General features: G+C 45.2%; 1 protein-coding gene across 1 annotated transcript in view; it reads right to left on the bottom strand.

The window, feature by feature from the left end:
- Window positions 1-2,300: 2,300 nt before the first annotated feature.
- Window positions 2,301-26,090, bottom strand: part of Pdss2 (decaprenyl diphosphate synthase subunit 2) — a 250,710-nt gene continuing 226,920 nt past the window's right edge. Inside the window, exon 8 of the mRNA XM_057761660.1 lies at window positions 2,301-3,091. Coding sequence (XP_057617643.1) covers window positions 2,933-3,091 — 159 coding nt within the window. The 3' untranslated portion in view covers window positions 2,301-2,932. The remainder of the gene's footprint in view (window positions 3,092-26,090) is intronic.

Raw genomic sequence — 26,090 nt, 5'->3', positions numbered from 1 at the left:
AGAGAGAAAAGGGAGGGAGACAAACAGAGCAAAGAGGCACAGGGAGAGGTGGACATGTGTAGTCAGTAAAGAAGAAAGCAAGGATTTAAGAACAGGGTGTGGAGCTGGGGCGATGGCTCAGCCGGTAAGGGCATTTACCGCTGCAGGCATGAGAAGCTGAGCTCATATGCCAGCCCTCCTTTCATGCACCTGCCTGAGACTCCAGTGCTGTGGGCGTGGCGACAGGTGCACTTGGATAGCACACAGAGGTGGAGGTGAGCCAGGAGTACCAGGAGTTCAAGGCCAGTCTATGACACGTGAGACTCTTTCTTTTTAAGGAGGGGATAGAACAGAGATCATAGAAGCTGCTGGGAAGATAAAAGAGAGGTGGGAAGGTCCCAAAGGAAGCAGAACAGTGGGCGTTGAAACACAAGAGTCTAGCATGTCGCCTAAGGCAGATGTGGTTTAGGCCACACGTGAAGCAGCTGGGGCAGAAGCTTGCTATTTAGCCTCCTGTCTTCTGTCAGAGGCTCTCGTGGTTCCCCTTTCCTCCTCCTGGGTCTTCTGCAGCAGCACATTTACTAGATGATCAGAAATGGTAAACTTTGATTTATTTGTTTTTTTTTTTCAGACAGGGTCTATTTAGTCCAAGCTGGCCTTTGAACTCACTCTGGAGCCTAGCCAGACTCAGCCTTGCAAAGTGCTGGACTTCCGGTGTGGCCACTCCAGCATGACATAGTAAAGTCACAGAGTGAAGCAATCCTTGGGGACTTGGCACTCAGCTCATTTAATCTCATTTTACAGAAGAGGAAATTGAGGTGAGAGGGAGTGACTTTTGAGAGGCCAGACAGTGAACCAGACCCGAGGCCTGGTGCAGGCTCCCTGTCTGGTTGCACCCAGTTGCATCCGGGCTCCTCCCTGTAGCGGCTAATGATTAGAATCCAGTCAGCATTATAGTACTGTAGCCATAGTTACTAATTAAGCCAAGTTCACCGATAAGAGCCATTCCAAACAGCGGAGTGGAAGGCTCTATGGACAATCTAAGGACTACAGAAGGCGGCAGTGTAAGCTGTTCAATTATCACAGAGCCAGCTCATAATACCTTACTGTCTGCAGGCTTCCATTTTCTCCTCACTGCATGCCACATGCTGGGCCTGGGTGAAGCTTTCGGGAGGAGGAATTCAACTAAAATAACTTCCCCTCGTGTTTGAGCGAAGCGGGTAATACAATCTGCTACTGTGTTTGCTGTTTCCAGATAGGGCTGTAATTACAGCACACACGGATGATGGCAGCTGAATCTCAGTCGAGATCATTTGTGTAAACTCAGCCTTCTTGTCAACGGCATCCTCATATTGCATTTGTGCAGACCGCAGAAACCATCTCCCGTGAACCACGCTGAGACAGTGTCCGATTGCAGCCTGTGCGATTGCTCAGACTCTTTCTGTAACTCAGTGTCTGTGGCTCAAGACCAAAAGCTGCCATTCTGAGGTTAAAACTGATCTCCCACCAGAAGTCCCACCACAGTAGTTACATTTCGGAAAGTCGTAAAAAACAGAGGCAGTCCCTAAATCAAAGTAGCATAGGTGAGTATGCTGTGTCTGAAATAAAAAGAGTGGCCTTTGAAATGTGTCTTTGTTTTGAGACAGCGTTTCTCTGTATAGCCCTGGCTGTCTTAGAATCCACTCTGTAGACCAGGCTGGTCTCAAACTCAGAGATTCGCCTGCCTCTGCCTTCCAAGAGCTGGGATTAAAGGCATGCACCACCAGGTTTGGCTTGAAATGTGTCCTGGACTTGATCTTTAAGACAGAAAGGCAGACTGTAATGATCTGTTCTGTCTCTTTAAGAGACAAGCCATGCCCACTCCCTCCCCATCTGCTGAGACAGGCAGATCTTCAGTTTCCAGCCTGAGTCTCTCTCTTTTCAGTCTCCCTCTCAGAGAGGCAGCTTCTGCCTCTCCCCACTTCTCCCCTTCCCCACTTCTGTCTCTCCCTTCTCTTTCCCCCACCCCTCTCTCTTCTCTCTCTCTTTGCTCTTCTCCCCTTCTCCCTTCCATAATCCACAGAATAAATATCTAACCTCACTCTGCATGGGGTGCCTATCCATGTCTCTGTCTCTTGCCCGCTGCCGCGTATCTCCCTGCCCTGGACCAGCCACTGCTCAGGGACCTGCAACCATTTCCCTGCCTGGGATTGGCTGCTCTCAGGGCCTGCTGACACTGCTTGGGGACCTAAAGTGTTTCTGCTGCCTGCCACCACAGGGAATCCACAGCATTTTTAATTTTTCCATTACACAGACAATTTCTGATAACAATTGAATCAATACCTGGTAAAACTTTAATTTCCAACTTCAAGAATTTGGCAACTTCAGAACATTTTCCCCACCTCTCCCAAATATGATAAAAACTGAGATGCACAGGCCTCTCATGATATAGCCACACAGACATGATTCTGAGAAAGCAAGCAAAGCCCATTTTTCTTAACTCATAGAAGAACGAGTCTCCTCTACAACGGATGGGTCATCAGGTTTTGATGTGTCCACGCTGGCTGGTACCCAGTGTTTCTCTTGACACCTGCAGCTTCCAGCTTGCTCTGTCTTCTTCAGAAGGAAAACCACAGCCATCGGCCTGGCGCCATCCCTGGCGTGGTCCAATCAATAAGGACTTATTTCCTGTCCATTTGCTGAGGTCACAGGAGTGGGTCTCATTAATTATTTCTGTTGCTGCAGCCTCAAGTGTGCTTTGGCGTGACAAGTGAAAACTGGGTGACCTTTTTTCCTTCTCGTTTTGTTTGTAGTGGTTCCAAAAAGATAGATTCATTAAGCAACGGGGTAAAAGAACAATACATACATTTTAAAAATCATTAACATATTAGTTATTTCATCTCAAAAGCTCTCCTCTCCACCCTGTTCTCTGGATTTTTCAGCTAAGGAACAATAGTGTCTCTTTAATGTGGTGTCATGAAAATCTGGTCACAGCAAACACAATGTTTTCTAAAGCCGATCTGGCCTCTGAGGGAGGAAAGCTCTCCAGGGCCTCCAGTGCCTTGTTTCCATGGTAACGACACAGGTCAATAGCTGAAGTCACACCTTTGCCAGCTTTGATTGTTTCTCGCAACTGTTAAGAAATAAAAGCACAATAAGTCAGTTTTCGGTTGTACAGTGAGGACTATAATTTAACTGGGGGTACGTGTTGGAAACAAAGGCAGGGACAGATGTGAATCTGATGCTCCCTCCCGTGGAGGAAAGAGGCCATCATTCCAGGCCATCTCCAGGCACCATCCCCCTAAGGCTACAGGAGTGTTCTCCAGAGCAGCACAATAGGCTCCAATCAGCCCAATTACATCTCCTCCCACATCCACCCCTTGATCTGCTCAAAGTGCCCTGCTGGGAAGGCAGCACAAGGCCAAGCCCTGACTTCTCTGGCATTCCCAATTTTATTCCAGGAAGCCTCCACTAACATCTTCATTCAAACTTAAATTAAAACAACAGCAAGCAACAACAAAAACCTTATGCTGACACACTAATCAAAATGAAAATACTAGAAAGATATATATTACTAAAAACCTGACTATGACTTATTTAAGACCAAAATGCTTCACTTGGGAAGAACGAAGCAAAGCCAAGAATAAAACAGACTCACACTAACCAACAAGCTGACTGCCAATTTCTCTCTGGGATTGTAAGAGAGAACCAAGGAGTCAGGAGGAGTGGTGCACACCTTTAATCCTAGGACTTGGCAGGCAGAGAGGCAGGGGGATTTCTGTGAGTTAGAGGCCAACCTGGACAACATGGCCAAACCCTATTTCAAAGACAAACAAAAAACCAAAAGAGGGTGGTGTAGATCGGACCCAGCTTGTGCTGCTCCTCCGAGGACCCGAGTTCAGTCCCCAGCACCATGGTAGGTGGTCAGAACAACTGTAACTCCAGCTCCAGGGGATCCGGCTTCCACAGGCAACTACACTCATGTGTAGAGACCCATACACATAACTAATGATAAAAATCTTTTAAAAAAACCTAACAAAATGATTATGATTTAGAGATGGAAAAGGCTTCATCTTTTGACCTTAAGTTACTTGGCCCAGTTTGATAGTCTCATCAGTGAGCGCAGTGACGGTATCTCTCATTCCATCAGTCAGTCAGCCCAGGCACTCCCAGGCTAGCTCACCAGACCAGTCCCAGGCTGAACCCTCTGACCTCTAGAGGGGAGGTGAGTGGGGCCCTGTACAAGACCCAGCCTGTGAGTCATGGAAGATGCATGCTACTTACAGGCTGCAGCAAGGAACTGTCCTTGTGAATCCCTCTAGGGCTTTCCCTCTGGCTCCAGGGACAGCCACACAGTAGATACTTTTCAGCCTGGATACCTGAGTAACAGCAGTGAGCACCGTATGTCTCTCTTGCCCGTGACAGACATGGGCATTTTCTTTTTGGTTTTTTTTCTCTGCATAGCACTAGCTGTTCTGGTTCTTGTTCTGTAAACCAGGCTGTCCTGGAACTCAGATCCGCCTGCCTCTGCCTCCTGAGTGCTGGAATTAAATGCGTGTGCCACCACCACCAGGCTCTGATGTGGACATTTTCTCTGATGCAGTCAGTGAGTCTTCATCCTGCAGCTCATTGGAGCTCTCAGATTTCTGCTTCATTCTTTTTAACTGTGCTACTGGGGACCTCAGGAGCCCCCAGCTAGGCTACATTTCACGATTACCTCCTAAAGAGCCTCCCCAAACCATCCTGCACCCTGTACTCCATCTACCATACCACAATGCCAAGAAGAATTTATACTACACTGCAAATACAGCCTTGTCTGAAATCTGTCGCTGCCTTCCAACAGGCTTAGCAATCCAAGCGGTTTCAGGAAGACTGCAAGTCCTTCCTCTTGCTCTTACCCAGCTTCATCTCCCCTCTTCCTGCCTCTGCTCAGGTATTAAGAGGAATTACTTGCATTTCTCAAAGCTGATACAGCGGTTCTCCGGCGGTCATCTTTCCATGTCTAGTAAACTCCCCAGACTTCACCTGGACGGAAGGCACATTGCACGCTAGGATGCTAGGAGCTAGCTGCTCTTCTTCCTCTAGGCTCCCAGATTATCCTGTACACTTCTGGAGTTCAGTATTATTACATAGTGTTGTATTTTCATTTTCTACCTACTGGCTTCCTTGTGAGATTTTAAGCTACTGTATAATTTATGCAACATGAATAAAAAAATATGTGCTGGTTTATTACTCTAATTACAATCAAGAGGCCAGAGGTCCAGAGAAACTCAGTGACTCGGGATAACAGACGGAACTCAGCAAAGCTGAGATCAGAGGTCACATTTCTTATTTTCAGTTTTTCTTATAACATGTGTGTGTGTGTACACCTACCAAATCATGTGTGATGAGATCAGGTTCTCTTCTTCTACCTTTCCGTGGATTCTGGGCATCAAACTCATATCAAGCTTGTGCAGCAAGTGCCTTTACCTGCCAAGCCATTTCACATTTGGGGGGGGGGGGCAACAGCATATCACTCTGCCTGTACTACTCATGATATAGCCCCTGCCTGCCTTACTCTCTGGCAATTCTTCGGCTTCGGCTTTAGATGGGCAAGAGATGGGGCTAAAGCATACACCACCACCCCAGAGGCCGCATTTTCTGAAGCCTTAGCCTCCAGAGGCACTTACTAAACTTCCAATTCTGAGCACCCACCCAGAGAATATTCCAGCCTAGGTTTGCCTAGTGCAGAGCCAGCTTCAAGTTTCTATTGCAGTGCTGGTGTTTGAGGGAAGCCCCTCAACTATTCTCAGCTCAAAGTGAAGATCCTATCTGTTCTTCAGGGGAGGTTGGGGGGCTCCATAAGACAGCATGGATCACTGGGTGGTATAAGTCACTGTTTCACTCAGTCTGTCTAGCTCTCCCTCCAAGGCCTCAGCTGCCGCCGCCTGTGACAGTCCACCTGATCAGGTCAGATCTGTTGTGGTTTGATATACAATAACCTCAAGGCAGCTGGACTCAGATCCTGAAGGCACCAGTAGGCAGGGTATGCCCCCATTTTATTTATCTGTAATCATCCTGGACCTAAACTGAACAAGTCAGTGCTTTAGATTCTTGGCTGGCGACTGCAGGCAGGTGGGTGTCCACAAGAATTCTGCCGAGTTTCTAAGAACTCACCGAGCACCCACTACATGGAAGAGTGGAATGATCCTTCTCTGCTCGTGGCTGGGGAGCTAATTAACGAGAAAGTGAAGGCAGAAAGGTGGGACTGTAGGCACAGGGCGCTCCAGAAAGCCTTGCAGAGCGGGCTGTGACAGCGAGCGGGTGCAGGGGCAGGAGCAGCAAGAGACTGCAGGGAAGAGCGCAGCAGAGAGCAGCAGGAACACAGCCGAACGGCACAGCTTGCAGAGATAGATGTCAGGGGACCCAGGGCAGCTCTGAAAACCAGGCTAAGAAATTTGTATTTCTTTTTCTTCAAAGTTTAATTATAACGTATTTGAAAACTTGAATGCTGTATGTGGTAGTACATGCCTGTAATCTCAGCATCCTAGCATTTAGGAGTTGGAAAGAGGAGGAGTTCAGGGGCCAGCCTGGATTAAATGAGAGGGAGGGAAGGAAGAATGTAGGAAGGGGGCGAGGAGAGAGAGAGAGAGAGAGAGAGAGAGAGAGAGAGAGAGAGAGAGAGAGAGAGAACTGTAAGCAGTAGTATGTTTGTAAATTAGCTCTCGATGTAGCATTTGAAGGCTTCCGTAGTATAATATTATAATATGCCTGTTATGACTGATTTCAAGATGGCACAGGGCATGGGATCACAAAATTCTTAAATATTTCATAATCACCATTGGGAGTTGACTTGGGCACATCCTTGGCAGCAGGGCGCTTCCTCCTAGTTTTCACCTGAACATTCGTTCACATAATCACAACACTGTGATCTCTCTAAGAGAGCTAACTAGAAACAGTTCTAATTCATCTTATTAATTATTATTATTGTGTATGTCTGTAAGAGGGAACATGGGCCTGTGCAGGCCACCATGCAGATGTGGGAGCAGAGGACAGTCCAGGACTTGGTCCTCTTCTTGCATCCTGGGCCCTGGGAACTAACCTCATGTGGTCAGGCTGCCAAGCAAGTGCTTCTACCTGCTGAGCCATCTTGCCAGCACCAAAGGTTAACTTGAATAGTTAGATAATTTTCTATTATCTCAGATTTAGTCCTGTCTTATGCTTAGTCCATTTAACTAAGAAAGAAAATGTGTGTGGGTCTTCTGCCTGCACCTATGCGTGTGTCCCATGCTTGGGCAATGTCTGAGGAGGCTAGAAGAAGGTGCTGGATTTCCCAGAACTGGAGTCACAGACATTTGTAAGCGGCCATGTGGGTGCTGGGAATCGAACCCAGATCCTTGGGAAGAGCAGTCAATGCTTTTAACTGCGGAGCCATCTCTCCAGCTCAGTCCAATGGTTTTTCAATGAAAAAAAGAAATTAAAAAGGAAGGACATGACTGCTCCTAGATACGGTGGAGACGGTTTATTTTAGATATGAGGGCGAGTATAGCCATCTGGAAGAAGACAGGGTGGCTATGACACTGAGTGAGGTCGTTTGAAGAGAAGGGGGAGGGGAGAGGAGCCAAGAGGGGTGGCCTGGGCCAAGAGACTGGCATGGCCAAAATGGTTGTTATATAGGGAGGGGCCAGAGGAGCTGGCAGGAGGGAAGCCCAGCCCACACCTGGGTTGGAGAGTTCAGGGTAGGGGATGGGTATGCTAGTCAGGAAGGTCCTGTAACAGGTAGAGACTGAGGGATGCAGGAAGACCCTGAAGGCCAGCATCCGCTTTGATATGTTAATGGACACCTCAGTCCATTTGCCCCAGGTTTGAGACCTAACAGGGTTCAGCCATTTTTTTTTCAAACCATGATCAATCAAAGTTCACACATTACATTTGTCTGCAATGACATTTTTGGCTTTTGTTTGCTTGTTTTGAGATAGGCTCTTACTAAGCAGCCTCTGGCTGGCTTTGAACCTGGGAAGACCCTCTTGTCTTTGCCTCCTTGTGTGAGAATAGCTTCCTGTTGACTTGACACGCGCTCATGTTGTCAGCTGAGAAGATGCCTCCATCCAGATGCCCATAAGAACTCTGTAGGACATTGTCTTGATGGACATGGGTGGGCTCAGGGGTGGTGCTGCCCCAGAGCGTGTGGTCTGAGTTGCATAAGAAGCAGGCTGACATGAGCAAACCAGTAAACAGCAATCTTTCATAGCTTCTGCTTCAGTTCCTGCATCCAGGTGCCTGCCTTGAGTTCCCTCAGTGACGAGGATGTCCTGAGCGTTGTAAGAAATAAACCCTTTCATCTCCATGTTGTTTCTGGTCATCACAGCAATAGAAACCCTACGTCAGTCAGGCTGTCCTGAAACTCGCTATGCACCCAAGGCTGGCCTTGTGCTTGTGCTAGCACACTTGCCTCTGTCTTCTGGGTACCAGACTGTGGGCGTGGGACATTATGCCCAACGACACCGTCATTTTTTTTTTTATTTAAAAACAGGCTATGCTGTAGAATATTTTTATGTTGTAGGATATTTTGTGAACTTTATTTTATTTTTGAGACAAAGTCTCACGCAGTCTAGGCTGGCCACCAACTCACTGTGTGACTTCTGATCTCCTTGACTCTACCTTTTGAGTGCAGGAATTACAGGCCTATGTACCACTTGCCTCTTCTACTGAACCTAGGGATTCATATACACTAGGCAACCGCTCTTTCTACTCAACTACACTCTTAATCCCCTGTGAACTTTACTGAAACATATTTGATGATAGCTAATAGAGCTTCTAGTTTGGTAGACCACTCTCCCCAGAATGTTCAAAGACTTAAATTCAGTTCTCCCCAGAACCTACGGGTGGAAGGGAAGGACAGAATTGACTCTCAAAAGTTGTCCTCTGACCCCAACATGTACACCTGGAACATATGCCCACATAGATACACAAACACACACTAGGTAATATAATTTAAAAAGGATTGTTTGAAAAGATACATTAATTTGAGCTTAAAGAAGCTGATCACAAGATTCACATAGGAAACTTTAAAAAGCAGATGTGAGCACATGCTTTTAATTTCATCACTCAGGAGGCAACAGGACCACCCTGGGCTACACAGCAAGTTATAGGCCAGCGCCAGGGCTACACAGTGAGAACCTGTCCTAGAAAAGAACATGCAGAAGCCACTAGATGTGGCAGCTCACAGCGGTAATCCCAGCTCTCTCTCCCCCCACACACACACACTCACAGAGCCAGAGTTGCAGCCTGAGAAACACTTCCTAGGTCACTCTAGTTATTATCCTAATTTGAGTGCACTTTACTAAAGGGGCATTGATTTTGGGTTACTGTGCTTTACTAATTTTTTTAGAGTTAGAATTTTGGTATTGCCTAGGCTGGGTTCACGTGATTTTTCTGCCACAGTCTTCCAAATGGCTGGGATTAAAGAGCTGAACCACATGACACCTGGTAAGAGCATAATAATTAAAAAAAAAAAAAGTGGGGGAGGGGGCTGGTAAGTAAAGTACTTTTCAGAAAGTAAAGGTGTGTGCTGTATGAACCTGGGGACCTGAGTTCAATCCTTAGGACTGACGTAAAAGTAGGAGAACTGACACAACCAAGTTGTTCTCTGACTTCCATGTCCACACATGGCACAGTGTCCACACATCATGTACATACACACGCACAATAACAACAAATAAGCAAATTTTTACAATTCAAAAACCAATTCTTTACTTCTTGCTTCATGCATATTTTGATTGGCAAAAGCAAAAGCTGATGGGCAGAAAGAGCTTTGATTCTCAGGCTTGAAAATCACTCTCAACACAGGGCATACGGCACGAGGCGTATGGCACAGGGCATACAACAACACACACACAAATACAAACGCGTGACCTGGAAGTGAAGTCCACATGAAATAAATTAAGCAAATACCCCGCTAGAGCATCCGATTAAAGACATGCACAGAAAGAGCAGGGCAGGAAAGGTGAAGGGCATTTTACTTGACATTTTTCAGACACCTTCTGAGCAACAAACGCTGCTCATGTGAGACCTGTCTGAGCAGAATCCCTGTCTGCTTTGGGAAGCTATGGTTCAAGTTCTTTAAAAACATTACAGAAGTTGCTGGCTACCGAGGCAGAGGCAGAGGCAGGTGGAACTCCATGGGTTTGAGGCCAGTCTGGTCTACACAGTAACTTCCAGGCCAGCCAGAGTTATATAGTGATACCCTGTCTCAAAACAGGCATACAAACCCCTCAGAACATTAAAGGGGGGAGTCCTGGCATGGGATGTGACTGGTTATGAGGTGGACACAGTGGCGATTCAGCTCAAGGATAGCAGGGAAAGATGGGAAACATCCTTGCCTCCCACCCCATTTTATCAGAGAGGATGCTGGGATGATATACCAAGTGATGTGGACAAGAGTTCACAGAGAACAACCTTCTTTCCTTCCTCCCTTCCTCCTCTCCCTCCCTCCCTCCCTCCCTCCCTCCCTCCCTCCCTCCCTCCCTCCCTCCCTCCCCCCTCCGTGGAGGAGAGATGTGAGTGCGTGTTTGTACAGCTGTGTGGAGTTCCAATGATGACTTAGGGGCTGGCTTTCTCTTCCCACTGTGGGTCGGGAGGTTGAGAACACCAGGCCCGGGGAAGCAAATGCTTCTACCTGATGAGCCATCTTACCAACCCTGTTGTCAAGCTTTAAAAATTATGTTTTCTTGTTACTGATGCCTAGTGAGTTTATGAGAATTATTAATGCATGAACAGAGGGGAAAAGCCCGAGTGCTCTGAGGAGTTCAGGCCCAGGCACTAGGGATGTGCAGCATGGTCAGGTCTTTGAAGAGAATCAGAGCCTCTTTTAATTATGTATGCTAATTAGCTATGTATACACATGTGTCCGTTAGAATGTGCCCGAGAGCAGGGACCCACAGAGTCCAGAAGAGGGCGTCAGAACCCCTGCGACGTGGGTGTTGGAAAAGCACCCGGTCCTCTGCAAGAGCAGCACACTGTATTAACGGCTGGCCGTCATCACTCTAGTCCTGACAGAAAATGTTCAGAAACAATCTGCCATTAAGGCCCAAATTAAGATTCTCATAGGACTTGATGGATGGGTGTGGAGTGGGGCTGGGGGTTGATGAGAACAAAACCAGGATTTAAGAGTGTAACGTCCGAGACAGTCACGGTGACATGTACCATGTATTTAGTTCCAGCGCCCAGGAGGCTTGAAGAAAGACAGTTATGGGTTTGAGAGGAGGTTAACCCATCTCAAAGTAAACACATAAAGCCCTTAGCCGGGCGTGGTGGCATACACCTTTAATCATAGCACTTGGGAAGCAGAGACAGAAGGATCTCTGTGAGTTTGAGGTCAGTCTGGTCTACAGAGTGACTTCCAGGACAAACAAACAAAAAACCCTGCCTACTGTCTTATGTTCAACAACCAACCAACCAACCAATAAATTAGGGGCCGGGGAGATGCTCAGGGTAAGAGCACTTGTAGTCCCTGAGGATCTGAGTTAGGATCCCAGCACCCATTTCAAGCAGCCCACAACGGCCTCTTCCACTACCAGGGGATTCAATGTCCGCTTCTGGCCTCTGTGGGCACCTGCATGCACATGCGCACAAACACAATTACATATCTACATGTGTACACACAAATAAAAGTAAGAAGCAAATCTTAAAAAAAAAAAAAGTAGGAACTGGAGGGACGGCTTAAGGGTTAAGTGTACCCACATGGTGGCTCCCAACTATGGGTGATTTCAGTTCCAGGGAATCTTGACACCCTCTTCTGATCTCTATGAACACTACCAGGTATATACATGTGGCACACATACATGTATGCTGGCAAAATACTCATATATAACATATACATAAAAAGTAAAATAAAAACATATTAGTTGAAGTCTGTAAGCTGAACAAGAAGAACAAGGATTCTCTAGTATGTGAAATGATAAATCTGCTATTAACGGAAGTAAGCAGGAAGCAGAGCAGCTATGAAATGAGTTTAAAATTGTAAAACCATAGCTGGGACTTGTGACGCACATCTGTAATCCTTAGCACTTGGGGAAGCCAGAAGAGCAGAAATTCAAGGTCATTTTTAGCTACAGCAAATCCAAGGCCAGAGTGGGCTACACAAGACTGTGGAAGGAAGGAAAGAAGGGAGGGAGGAAGGGAGGGAGGGAGGGAGGGAGGGAGGGAGGGAGGGAGGGAGGGAGGAAGGAAGGAAGGAAGGAATAAATACTAGGGACAGAAGGCTGGAAGGACAACCTGTATATTCCACCATCTAGTCCCAGGTTGTCAAGGCCTTGGCTGAAGCCCTGAGCCTGGGATTCATTTCTGTCTAGCTTCTGTGTCCATCTCTTTCTGAGACCACCCACACTCCCATTCTGAACACAACGTTAGACTTCAGACTAAGACTGTGGGTCACCCAGCGAGCCTCTCCTGCACCAGCTCTGTTCGTTTTCCTAAGAGGCCCCTCCTCCCTCCCTGTCTCCACTCAGGGCACCATCACAGGTGGCCACCCACTCTGCTCCGCGTGCAGGGAATGACCATGTGCTTGTCACCCACTGAAGGGCTGTGAAGGATCTCAAGACGTGACGAGCGACTGACTCGCGTCTTCAAGCAGGGTCAATGAGAAGGTGCACGATGGCACTCGGACTAGTGAGTTTACAGTGAGGTTCCAGAGATTATTAGACAGATGGCTCATGAATGCTAGAAGACAGGCGGTTGTAATGGTGTCCCCAGCACAGGTTAGTCTTTTTGGAACAGAACCCAAGCCCTTGAGAATATCAAGCTCACGCCTTTCCATTGAGCGACACCGCTACCTGCCCTGGTCCTGAGCTGGGAGTAGAGTGGCCTATTTAATGAGAAACTACAAATCAAAATCGAGCCACACTTCGCGGTGACCCTACAGCAATGCAAGAGCAGGGGGGACAGTGCAAGAGCAAGAGGGTGCAGCGTCCCCACGACAAGTCAATGAATAAGCCGATCAAGGCCAAGAGCAAATTAGGACTTGCACCCCAGGCACTGCTCTGGTCACTTGGGCTGCGCTTTTCATTCCTCACCCCAGTGTCACGTGGGGTGCCTCAATGTGGGAGTGGGCATGAAGTCCTGTTAAAAATTTTATTTTTAAGCCGGGTGATGGTGGCACATGCCTTTAATCCCAGCACTTGGGAGGCAGAGGCAGGAGGATCTCTGTGAGTTCAAGACCAGCCTGGTCTACAGAGCAAGTTCCAGGACAGGAACCAAAACCACAGAGAAACCCTGCTTCGAAAAACCAAAAAAAAAAAAAAAAAAAAAAAAAAATATTTTTAACATTAGGTGGAGTTCATATTGACAACCAGGGAGCCTGAATGAGACCTACCTAGGCACTCTGTATATATGTTACAATTGTGTAGCTTGGTCCTCTTATGGGACTCCTAACAGCGGGTACAGGGGCTGTCTCTGACTCTTTTATTGCCTTTTGGGACCCTACTTCTCATACTAGGTCATCTTGCCCAGCAACACATGCTTAGTCTTACTTCAACTTGATATGCTTGATACTTATAGGAGACCTGCCTTTTTCTGGATGGCGACAGAAGAGGAGAGGATGTAAGGGTGGGAGGGGAAAATGGGGGAGACAGACTGGGGGAGGCTTCAGCCGTGAGGTAAAATAAATAGATGAATAAAAAATTATTTTTGAAATAGAAGGAAATCTTTAAAGTAGTTGAGAATAACCTTTAGCTCCTTGGTTTGGCCTCTGCACCCCGAGTGCTGAGATTACAGGCATGTATCACCACACCTTGTAGTTTTAGATTTTACTTTTTCTGTATGTGGGTGTTTTGACTGTATGGCTGTGTACCATACACATGCTTGGTGCCCTCAGAGGTCAGAGAAGGTTGTGACTCACCAAGTGGGTGCTGGGAATTGAACCCATGTCCTCTGGAAGAGCAGCCAGTGCTCTTAACTGTTGAGCTATCTTTCTAGGGGACCGAGCACAGAGTTTTAGCAGGTTAGGCAAGTAATCTTCCAATTGAGATACATCTTCAGCCCACAATCCTTCTTTTGTTTATTTTAAACTTATCATTATTGTGTGTGTGTGTGTGTGTGTGTGTGTAGGTTCATGTGCCATGGCACACATATGAAGGGCAGAGGGCAATTCTTGGGTTGGTTCTGTTCATCCATCTTTATGTGGGTTGAGGATCAAACTCTGACTGTCAGGTTTACACAGCAAGCCTCTTTAAGCACTGAGTACCTCTTTTTTTTTTTTGGGAAGGGGGAGGGGGCATTTGATTCTTAGCTTCAGAAATAGCAGCGATTTTAAAGTTTAGATTCCAGAAACTTATCCTTCATGTGTAAGTCAGGGTGTGGTAAAGAATATGACAGTGCGATTTGAACACATACGTAGAGCTTCCTAGAAAATGGTTTCTAGTGCAGTCATACTGCAGATGAAAGCGATCTCTAGTGCCGTGCTGCCAGGACGCAATACTGGCTTTCTTTCCTTTACCACATTTCTAGGAGCTACTTAACTGAAGATGAAGAGGGGATGCATATTGAAATTTAATTTTCATATGTCGCACTGCCAGAGAGATGGCTTACAAATGGACAGCATCTAGATTGGAGCGCTTCTGACATGCTGGACGACGAACCATTGTTAGTCAATGAAGTGTTTCGTAGTGCTAATGGCATAGCTGTGCATCTGGCTTTCAATAATTGTAAAAGTAAAAGCTTTCATTTGGCAGGGAATCACAGAAAGTCTCAGAATCTCTGAAAACTACATTCTTTATCTAAGCCAAGACCATGCTGTAGATATAAAAGGCAAACGCACGTTTTGTAAGAACTACCAGATGGCCATGTCCAAAGTACAGGTGTGAATGGTCTTTGAAAGTTAAGTTTCAAAAATGTTTCAGCGAGGCACAGTAGTGCATACTTTAACGTCAGCCACTGGGGGTGAGGCAAGGCAACCATGTCAATAAGGACATTCTCAAATAATACAAACACTAAAATTAATGTAGCAAGACCCTTGCATTCATTACTTGTGGAACTGGTAATAGGAAGGATGTTTTAGCTTGCAGGTCCTGAGGGGGCGTCCACATCAGCAGACACAGCATGAGGCTGAGAGAGCAAACTGAAGTGGGGCAGCTTATGGACTCTCAAGTCCACCCCCAGGGGTATGCGTCCTCAACAATCCTGCGTCATCAACTGAGGACCAAGAGTTCAGATAGCCACCAGCCTATGAGAACATTCTCACTCAAACTATCACTCTCTTTCAAAACAAACAAATCAAAACTGGGTCTTACAGAGTGGCCTCTAATACTAGCTTCTCGGGGAACAGGAGGATTGTAAATCCAAGATCAACTTGTGCTACAGGAGTCAAGATTGGTTGGCGGGTATGTTAGTAGGTAAAGGCACTTGCTGCCACGCCTGATCACCTGAGTTCCATGATGGGCCCACATGGTTGAAGGAGACCCAGACAGTAAAAGGAGACAACCAACTCTTGCAGGCTGTGACCATACCCACTCTACCCCACACAAAGGGTCAGAAGTCTGGGCAACTTAGTGAGACCCTGTGTAGAATACAGTGAGTAAAATAAATAAACTTATTTTTAAAAGCCAATAAAACTCTTATAATGTGAAAAATATGGAGTAATGTGTAACATACTCACATTTCAACAAGCCCATTTATGGTTTGTGCATTAAATCATCCTATACACTATTATGGAAACACATGATATTGGATATGCTGATCTCCATTTCCTTAACGAGTTCTGTAACCCAAAGCCCCCTGAGATGGGACATAAAGGACATAAAGGGAGAACAGTGACAAAATACCACTGTTCCTAGAGATGGCAGCATCTTAGGTACAGGTGAAGCCACACAAGAACCTTTGTTACATCTAATGGGAAACACTGTAAGCTCAACTAACTCAACACTCCAGGGTCAATTCACTTCTTTCTTTCTTTCTTTTTTTTTTTTAAGATTTATTTATTTATTATGGATACAACATTCCTTCCATGTATGTTTATATGCCAGAAGAGGGCACCAGATCTCATTATTGATGGTTGTGAGCCACCATGTGGTTGCTGGGAATTGAACTCAGGACCTCTGGAAGAGCAGTCAGTGCTCTTAACCTCTGAGCCATCTCTCCAGCCCAATTCTGATGTGTCTCATAATCACAGACAACAGGCCTGGCAGGGGAGCTCACTGGGTTAAAGCACTTGCTAAGAGTTTGAATCTCCAGAAGTCAGCCGCCCAAGTGAGTCCCTGTAATCTGAGTTCTCCTGAGGGCACAGATAATCCCTGAATGACTGCTAGCCAACTAGCCTGGTGTTTACACCTCAAACAAACACAAACAAAATCACTATGGAGACCCTGCTTCAAACAAGGTGAAAGGTGAGGGACAAGGCCTGAGGTAGTCCTCCCTCCCAGTCACACAAACAAGAAAAGCAATGAGGGCAGTGAGCACAGGGCTGAGACAAGGTTGGGGCTCTCGTAGAGTAGCCTCTGAGCCCAGCTTCCTCAGCTGGACGTGACGAAGAGTACTTACAGGGCAGGGACAGCACGCAGAATTACTGAGAGTACCCGAGATAATTTAAACTAGCAAAGTGTAGAGAAGAGGAGCATGGGGTCGTGGCAAAACATCCACGCATGCTCATGATTCGCCTAGCTATATAAGTGTGAACAGTCAAAGATGATTGATTGCACATGGGCTCATGCAGGTCTCTGGAGTAGTCTAGGGCCCTGATTGCTAATGAACTGGAAACAAATTCACAGATCATGTTAATGTTTTCATTTATTCATTTACTTTTGTTTTATCATGACAGAATCTCACTCTGTAGCCCAGGATAGCCTGGAACTTACTATGTAGCTCAGGCTGGCCTCAGCAAAGAGAGCAATGGAACCCAACAACACATACAATACAAATGATCATACTTGAAGAGATACACCCTACCTAACATATAAGCAGACTTAAACTCTGTATGCATATACACATAAACATATATGTGTATATGGTTTAGGTGCGTAGTAATCTTTAATGATACAAAGTTCAGGCAAAGCGGTTCCTGGTGCTTCAAGAAACAGAGACAGGAGACTCCTCCTCTGGTCCCTCCCACTCTTGGGAGCTCTTCCTCACATTTCCTTAGTAAATCTGTGTTCATGTGACTAAAAAAACAAAACCCAAAACAACACAGCACCAATAAAAGGCAGAGGCAGAGATCAGTTTGTGTAATCCAGGGTCTGAGCAGACAAGCCTGACTTTAGAATGTAATTAAATGGAACAAAATTAGTTTAATTCTTAATTTATAAATGATCATCAAAATTTTGTAGGCTGGGCATTTGAGGTTAGTAATACAGAATTATATTAAATTTAGGGTTAGCTCCAAAGGAAAAACAGCCATTGTTTCTTGGTTGTCATGTTTTCCAAAGGAAAATTTATGATTTGTAAATAATCATAAGTTTATCCATATTCTGATTCAAAGTTAATTTTTAATTTTGGTATCATATTCCAAAATAGGAACTTAATTCTATACATTGAATTTCAGAAAGCCTAACTGGGTTCCATGGAGATTTTTAGTAAATTCTGTAATAAAAATTCAACAAACAACAAACGTGCCACAGGTGCATACCGCAGCAGCCACTTCTGCCTGTCGAGTGGTTCCTTTTGAATTACTATATATTCTGCACTGTACTCTCATGACAAACACTATGCTGGGTATTTAATTAAAAGGAACACCTTGGGACAAGAACATGCCTACCATGTAGGGATCACACAGTGCTGGGGGTATTTGAGGAACACAGAAAGTATGTGAGGGTGATTTTGAATTTCTAGGATTTTACTTGAGTTTATCTTATCAATTTCTTTTTGTTGTTGTAGAGCTTACTCATGTCCCAAACTGTTACTGACTTTAGTCCTGGGACTATTAGCCCCATGCTGCCACTGCAACCATCCTTGTCACCCCAGCGTGGTAGGCACCTAGCGTGTAACCTGACGGGCATAACTTCACTAGAAAGAACTCACAACAACAGAAAAAGAATAAGAATAGAGACAACGACAGAAATGTGAGCCTCACCATATCTCCCGTGTCAGATGGGCAGTGGAGTAAGGATGTCACTGCCTGGGCCATGGAGGTATAATCAAACTTGCAGGCCGGACTCACAGTTCCTTCCACATAAGGCATGTGTGTGTGTGTGTGCGTGTGTGTGCGCGCATGTGTACGTGTGCCATGGCTCACATGTGGAAGTCAGAGAACAACTCTGTGGGTTTTGGAAATTGAACCTAGGTGCCAGGCTTGTGAGCTGTTTACCTGCTGAGCTATCTTGTCTGCCCACATGTAGGGATTCTATGGAAGGGCATTATGGGTATATTGTTGATTTGGACACTTGTTTCCCTCAATGGGATGGTGTGCTAAGAATTCTTTTGGTGGTGGGGGCAGGTTCTCAGTACAGAGCTCAGTCGCCTAGCCTAGCTTTCATGATCCTCCTGCTTCAGCCTCCCCAAAGCTGGCATCACAGGTACACATACGATATCCAGCTATGAGAACTTGTTAAGTGGTTATACTGTGCTTACTAGTTTTTAAAAAGTCACACGAATCGTTACACTGGCTCAACAAACATAAGTCCCTTTATCAGGTAACATCATTTCTAAGAATGGAACTGTGTTATACCAGAGAGTAATGCATAGTTATTCTCAGACCTCCAAGAGCAAAGCCTTCTTTACAACCTTTGTAGTCTGTTGGCAGAACCCAAGGAGGGCTATGGCAGAAAAGCATAGACACTGTAGGGTCAGCCGACTGTGTGTTCAGTCAGGCATACAGTAAACCATGTGCACTATGGTGTGTGTGTGTAGAACACAGAAAGGCTGCATGTTATTCCTAAACAGGTGCACACAAATCATGTCAAGAATGAACCAAAAAATACAGGTCCACATACTTGCTTTAGGACTAGGGCAGGGAGCCCTTTCTCAGAGGGCGCCATTGAGCTGTGCGCTAGGAAGCCTTTGTGATGAGCCTGGCTTTATGATGTCATGAGCAGTCAAGACCTTCACTGAGCTAAGTAGCCAAGGGTTGCAGGGGCAGGGCTAGGATCTACTTACCCCAGTCTCTACTTGGCATTCACACCTCCAGACCTCCAGCTGTGTTTGCAGTTCCTGCAAGCTCTACTGTTACCTCAGTAATTCTGCTTGAAAACGGAGGGTGCCCAGTCCCCTTGTTATACAGAAAAGATGGCTAAGCACATTACCAATGATCAATACTCTGTCTGATGTAAATGGGGGTGGCTTAGTGTGCTTGCAGGAGCTGGGCAGAAAGCGCCGGGGGAATGGCTTCAGATATACCAATCAAACGGATTATAGCTTTCTCAGGGACCAGACAGCTTGACATCTCAAAAATCCCAATTCTGTAGAAAATCAGACTGTATGAATTGACAATAACAAAGACTTCTGACTTACTAAAGCCACATTCAAAGCTATGAAGAAGTGCCTCTCTTTTCTCTCAAATTTCAGAAAATCCATTCCTCTCCACTGTTTTTTAAGATGAGGAAAGAACACTCCCTTTATATCGACTTCAAACCCATTTTAATGGCCCAAACGGGCTCTCCTAGGGGTCAGAAGGCTCTACTCTCTACATAAAGACACAGGCGCTCCCTGTGCACAGGTGGTTCCTAGCACCACAAACTGGGAGAAATAATTGAATGCAGCTACCCCACAGAGCAGCACACTCACCCACAGCATTAGCCTGCAGGGCAGCCTTACTGAAGCTTTCCAGACTACTAGTCTAAAGATCTCTCTAGCTAGAGCTTTGTTTCAACCTAAGAAGTACAAGGAAGTGAAGACATAACTATTTGCTTAAGCATACACATCACAAGATCTTAAGGAAGGGGACAGCACACACAGACGGTGATATGAAGGAGAACAGCGGAAATAACCAGGAGGGGCATTTAAGTGGGGAGAAAGAGGGGGGTATGGCAGAGGAGGAGGCGGAGGGTCAAGTAATACTAAGGATGCTTGAAAAGCCATATGGAAATCTATTCATTTCTGTTTATTTGTTTTTTTATTGTTGTTTTTTGAGACGGGGTTTCTTTGTGTAACAGCACTAGCTGTCCTGGAACTCTCAGAGATTTGCCTGCCTCTGCCTCCTGAGTGTTGGGATCAAAGGTATGCCTTACCATGCCCAACTCAGGAAACCTAGTCTTCTCCCCCATTGCCCTCACCCCCTATTCCCACAGGGTTTAATTGGAGGTACTGCACATAGAAATCATAGGTTGTCAAATAAAAGTCCAGTTTCAGTTGTGGGATGCCTGCCTTCAAAATGTTGTTCAGGGATGTGTTGGAGGCCCCGAAACAACACAGCTCATTGTCATGGCTCATATTTGCCCAGCAGATCTTGATGGTTAGACCTTATCCTACGCTGAAGACACCAGAAACTTTGGGCACAGAACATGGAGACATTACGTTGTCACTGACCAAGAAGTGTCCTTTCCTGCTAGCTGGCTTTCAGAGTACCAGAAGGTATATGAAGGTCACTCAGGGACAAAAGTCATCAAGTCTTCTCCAGGTGTGAACACTGTGAGCTATACAATGAGAAATGGCATGCTAAAGATATGTCCATGGGTACAACAGAGGCATGAATGTTATGGGGATAACCGATGCTTTCTGACTAGACTGAAGATCTTTTCCACTGGAGGAAACGCAAGCCTCATGCTGTACACCTCCTCAAGACCCCATGGCTGGAGAGCTAATGGGCCCCAGGGGTGAACCTATTATTATTTTGCCATGTGGATATAATGTCAAACTGCTCTGTAAACTTATATCTCTATACCCAAGATCAGTGCTTCTCTTAGAGCTCATCAGAAAAGTTTCTTTGTGCAACAGAGGGTGGTTAATGCAGAAACTCATAACTGGTCCATGTACAGAGAATAACTGTCTATGGAGTGCTCGACCACATGGAATATCTGTATCTTACTCCTTCCCCAAAGATCAGGCCTAACATGGACTAGGAGGTGGAAAGAGTGCAAGAGACAAAGATCGGGGAGAATCAAAGAGAAATTATGTCTTCTGCACACAAGAGGACCATGGCACTCATGAGCTCCCAAGGCACTGTGGTTGCCTGCACAAGACTAAACCAGTCAACAGGACAACACAGTGGGAGGAGGGATCATGAACCCCTGCCCTTAGCTGAGATCACTGACAATGATGGTTCTCTCTCTCTCTCTCTCTCTCTCTCTCTCTCTCTCTCTCTCTGAATTTTCTTTAAGGGTGTGGCCCCTGGGAGGCTGCTTCAGTGGACAGCCACACCCACAAAAGAACAAAAAAGTCAGGAAATGAAGCTGGGAGGGAGGGTTAGGGGAGTGGATGGTAGACCTGAAAGGATCTGAGGGGGAGTTAAAGGGTGTTGAATATGCTCACAACATGCAGTATGCATTATGAAATTCTAAAAATATTATATTTAATTAATAATATAAAATATATCTAGGAACTGATACATACTTTTAATCCTAATACTAAGGAGGTAGAAGCAGGCAAAGCCCTGTGAGTTTGATGTCATCCTGATCTACAGAGTGAGTTCCAGGTCACTGGGGCTGCATAGTAAGATTCTGTCTCAAAAAATATATTAACATCTATATATGAGTCAGTCAGTCTGTCTGTCTGTCTGTCTGTCTGTCTGTCTGTCTGTCTGTATCTATCTATCTATCTATCTATCTATCTATCTATCTATCTATCTATCTATCTATCTATCCATACACACTGAAGGGAAGATAAGAGGAACAAAGAAGGAGTCTTATCAACTAAAAAAGGGAGATGTGTGCAAACAGATGAACATCTGGAATTATTCATCAATTCATTCAACAAATACTTATTAGGAAGCTACTGTGCATGAGGCAATAAGTCTTCAAAGTACAGTAATGAACACACACACACTATTCATGTTAGCAACAAAGAATTGGTCTTCAACCATAATATCTGCTGTAGCCTTAAGATAAATGTTAAGTACTAAAATATGAACGCCAGGGGCTAGAAAGATGTCCTAGAAGTTAAAAGTACTTGCTGCTCTTGCAGAGGACCCTGGTTCAGTTCCTGGCACTCACATGGCGGCTAACAATCATCCCTAACTCCAGTTCCAGAGGATCTAATGCCTTCTTCTTTTGGCCCGAGGGCCTGCATGCATGTGGCACACAGACAAACATGCAGGCAAAACACTCAAGCAGTTGGAGAGACAGCTCAAACGAAACAATGAGTTTAAGGATGGGCTGGGCTGGTTGTGCTGGGGGAGGGCACAGGAGGATCAAAAGCATGGCCAGCCTGGTCTACAGAGTGAGTTCCAGTACAGTCAGGGCTACACAGAGAAACTTGTCTCAAAAACCAAAATAGAATAGGATGGAATGTTCCACTATTATCACTGTGAGCTAAGCAATTTAACACTTTATGTAAAATATTATAAAGTAAATATCAACAGCAAGGAATATTTGAGGAAAAAATAAGAGCAATTTACAACTGCCCATATTCAAACAATATCAACAGAAGTTGGGCTAATTACTGAGAAGAAGACATACTTCATAATGGTATAATGTCATAAAAGAGGCTTATCATGAAAATCGTTTAATAATTTTATTCATGATCCACAAAGGAATAGATATAAGGATCACTGAATCTATTGATATCATTGAAGTGGGTAGGACTGCTAATATCCAGAGAACAAGAATCTAATTTAAAAATAACATTAAGAAATTAGAGGACTACATCACCAAAGCAAGATGATAGTCACCGGGGAGTGTGATGCAGTGCACTCAGAGTAAGGAAGGCAAGTGTAGAGAGAGCTCATGGTAAGAGACAACCCTGTCTGGGGAGACTGGTTACTTCCTCTGTGATTAGAAAAGGTTTTATTTTATTTTATTTTATTTTATTTTATTTTATTTTATTTGAGACAGGGTATTGCTATGTAGCTCAGGCTAGTCTTAAGCTATGTAGGGCTAAAGATGGCTTGAAAGTGAAGCTCCTCCTACCCCCACCTCCAGAGAACAAGTTCATAGGAGGGCAACACCCTGGGCACTGGAGAGGAAAAAATATTTTATTTTTGAGATAAGTATTATGTATCTTAGGCTGGCGATGAATTCCTCATCCAAATCTCTCCACTTCCTGAACTACAGATGTGCACCACTCTGCTCAGTGTTCACCTCCTGAACTACAGATGTGCACCACTGTGCTCATTGTCCACTTCCTGAACTATAGATGTGCACCACTGTGCTGTGTCCACTTCCTGAACTACAGATGTGCACCACTGTGCTGTGTCCACTTCCTGAACTACAGATGTGTGTGTGCACCACTGTGCTCAGTGTCCACTTCCTGAACTACAGATGTGCACCACTGTGCTCAGTGTCCACTTCCTGAACTACAGATGTGTGTGTGCACCACTGTGCTCAGTGTCCACCTCCTGAACTACAGATGTGTGTGTGCACCACTGTGCTCAGTGTCCACTTCCTGAACTACAGATGTGCACCACTGTGCTCAGTGTCCACTTCCTGAACTACAGATGTGTACCACTGTGCTCAGTGTCCACTTCCTGAACTACAGATGGTGTGCACCACTTTGCTCAGTGTCCACTTCCTGAACTACAGATGTACACCACTCTGCTCAGTGTTCACCTCCTGAACTACAGATGTGCACCACTGTGCTCAGTGTCCACCTCCTGAACTACAGATGTGTGTGTACACCACTGTGCTCAGTGTCCACTTCCTGAACTACAGATGTGCACCACTGTGCTCAGTGTCCACCTCCGGAACTACAGATGTGTGTGTACACCACTGTGCTCAGTGTCCACCTCCGGAACTACAGATGTACACCACTGTGCTCAGTGTCCACTTCCCGAGCACTGAATTTGAGTTGTGCATCCCTGTGTCTAGCTCTAGAAAAAAACTTTTTTTGACAAAATGTTTCATATGGTACAATATTTTCTTAAAAACTTTATTTTAAAATATTTTATTTTTTATTTTATGTGTATGGGTGTTTTGTCTGCAAGTATATCTGTGCACCATGTTTGTTCCTGTTGCCTGAGGGCATTAGATCTGAAATTAGAGTTACAGACCACTATGAGTCGTGATGTAACTGCGGGTGAACGTGGGTCCTCTGGAAGAACAAGCTAAGCTCCATACAAAAGCTATGGACAGAAATTGGTCAAGTAGGGATGGAAGATGGCTCAGAAGTTAAGAACATGTACTGCTTTTGCAGAGGACCTGAGTTTGATCCCCAGCACCCATGTCAGGTGGCTCAGAACTGCCTATAACTTCAGCTCCAGGGATTCCAACAGCTTCTGCACTCATACACGCACAGGCATACATATACATAAATGAGAAAATAAATCTATAGAAAAGATGCTATAAACTATTTTAAGCCAACACAAACTTACTATTTAAATAATAAAAAGTCGACCAGTTATTATTTTTCTATCACCTTGAAGAAAACTTGAAATCAAGTAGTGATTACTAAAAACTATCTGAAGCAAACTGTTAGAATTAGTAGGACGTAGAAGAGCATGCCTTTAGTCCTAGCACTGAGAAAGCAGAGGCAGGTGAATCTCTGTGAGTTCTAGGCCAGCCTAGTTTACATGGTGAGCTCCAGGCTAGCCAAGGCTAAGTAGTGAAACTCTGTCTCAAAAAAGAATCAAACAGAAACAGTCTAAAAACAATCTGCTCCTGTTGTTTGCCTGAACTGTGACACCCAGAGAACAGTAACTAGCTGAACGGTCATTTACATGAGCCAAGGACAGGGATCTCACCTTTCAGAAGGCAGTTCTGGTTCGCAGTGCAGGGCTTCTCCCACTGGGGCCACGAGAGCCACATGCACAGGCCTGTCCAGTTCACTGGCTTTCCCTCTTCCTCAGTTGTGCCCTAGCTCCTTTGCTGTTCCTTGAGGCCAGCACAAAAAAATCAGTTATATTTCCCAGCTAGGTGGTGGCTCAGACTAGAAATCCCATTCCTCTGAAGGTTGAGGCAGGTGAATCACTATGAGTTAGTTCATGGTTGGATAGAACTAGAGTGAAACCTTGTCTCAAAAATCAAAACCAAGAGCTAGTAAGATAACTCAGCAGGTAAAGGCACTTGCTTTGTAAGCCTGGCAATGTGAGTTTGGTCTAGGGACCCATATAAAGGTGGATGAAGATAACTACCTTGTTAACTACATGCATAATGCGCATGTGCGTGTGTGTGCGTGTGTGTGTGTGTGTGTGTGTGTGTGTGTGTGTGTGAATACACCAGAGTCAAACCCTCACAAACAAGCTCTGGCCCAAAATGAGGGTTCAACAGACATCAGTAATTCCCTAGAAGCTTAGATTTAAATTCTGACTACTTCACAAGAAACAAGACTTCAAATAGTTTATTTTCAATTATCACCAGTTTAGGACATAATCTTTCTTTCTCTCTTTCTTTTCTTTTTCTTAAAGATTTATTTATTTATTATGTATATGGTATTCTGCCTGTATGTATGCCTATATGCCAGAAGAGGGCACCAGATCTCACTACAGAAGGTTGTGAGCCACGATGTGGTTGCTGGAAATTGAACTCAGGAGCACTGGAAGGGCAATTAAGTGCTCTTAACCTCTGAGCTATCTCTCCAGCCATAGGCCATAATCTTAAAAGAAAAAAAAAATCCAATTCAGATCAGAACCTATAACTATAAAATGAAACTCTTTAAAACATACAATGTATTTCTTCTCTAAAACATGCCTTTACTCACATATCGTAACATTCTAGTTTCCAGTCTTTATTAAGCACAGAACATTTTACACAGTTAGACCCATGTCATATGGTTTTTCACTTGGAATTTTTCCTTTTAAAGTCTACTATAAACATCTTATCTCCTGCACTGCAAGCCCTTCAGGAGCAAGACAGGACAGAAAAGGTCAATGCAGCTAGGCAGGCGGTCTCCTTAATTATCACTAACTAAAACAGGTACACTAACGGTAAAACATCTTCAGGAGCCTGGAGGAAATGAGAGACTCCGTGCCTGCCCTGATGATGATACAAAGTCCCAGGGTAGGAGAAGCAGCATCTGCCCAAGGAAAGGGGACAGGGAGGAGAAAACAGCAACATCTGGTGTCTAATTGTGCCAACATAAAAACTTCCCGGGGCTAGCTATCTGGGGCTGTGGTTAAGCATGCCACAGAAACTGTCCATCAG

Source organism: Chionomys nivalis, chromosome 2 (genome assembly GCF_950005125.1).
Source record: "Chionomys nivalis chromosome 2, mChiNiv1.1, whole genome shotgun sequence".
Taxonomy (NCBI): Eukaryota; Metazoa; Chordata; class Mammalia; order Rodentia; family Cricetidae; genus Chionomys; species Chionomys nivalis.
The sequence above is the reverse complement of the archived record's forward strand: the minus strand, read 5'-3'. Positions and strand labels throughout refer to the sequence as shown.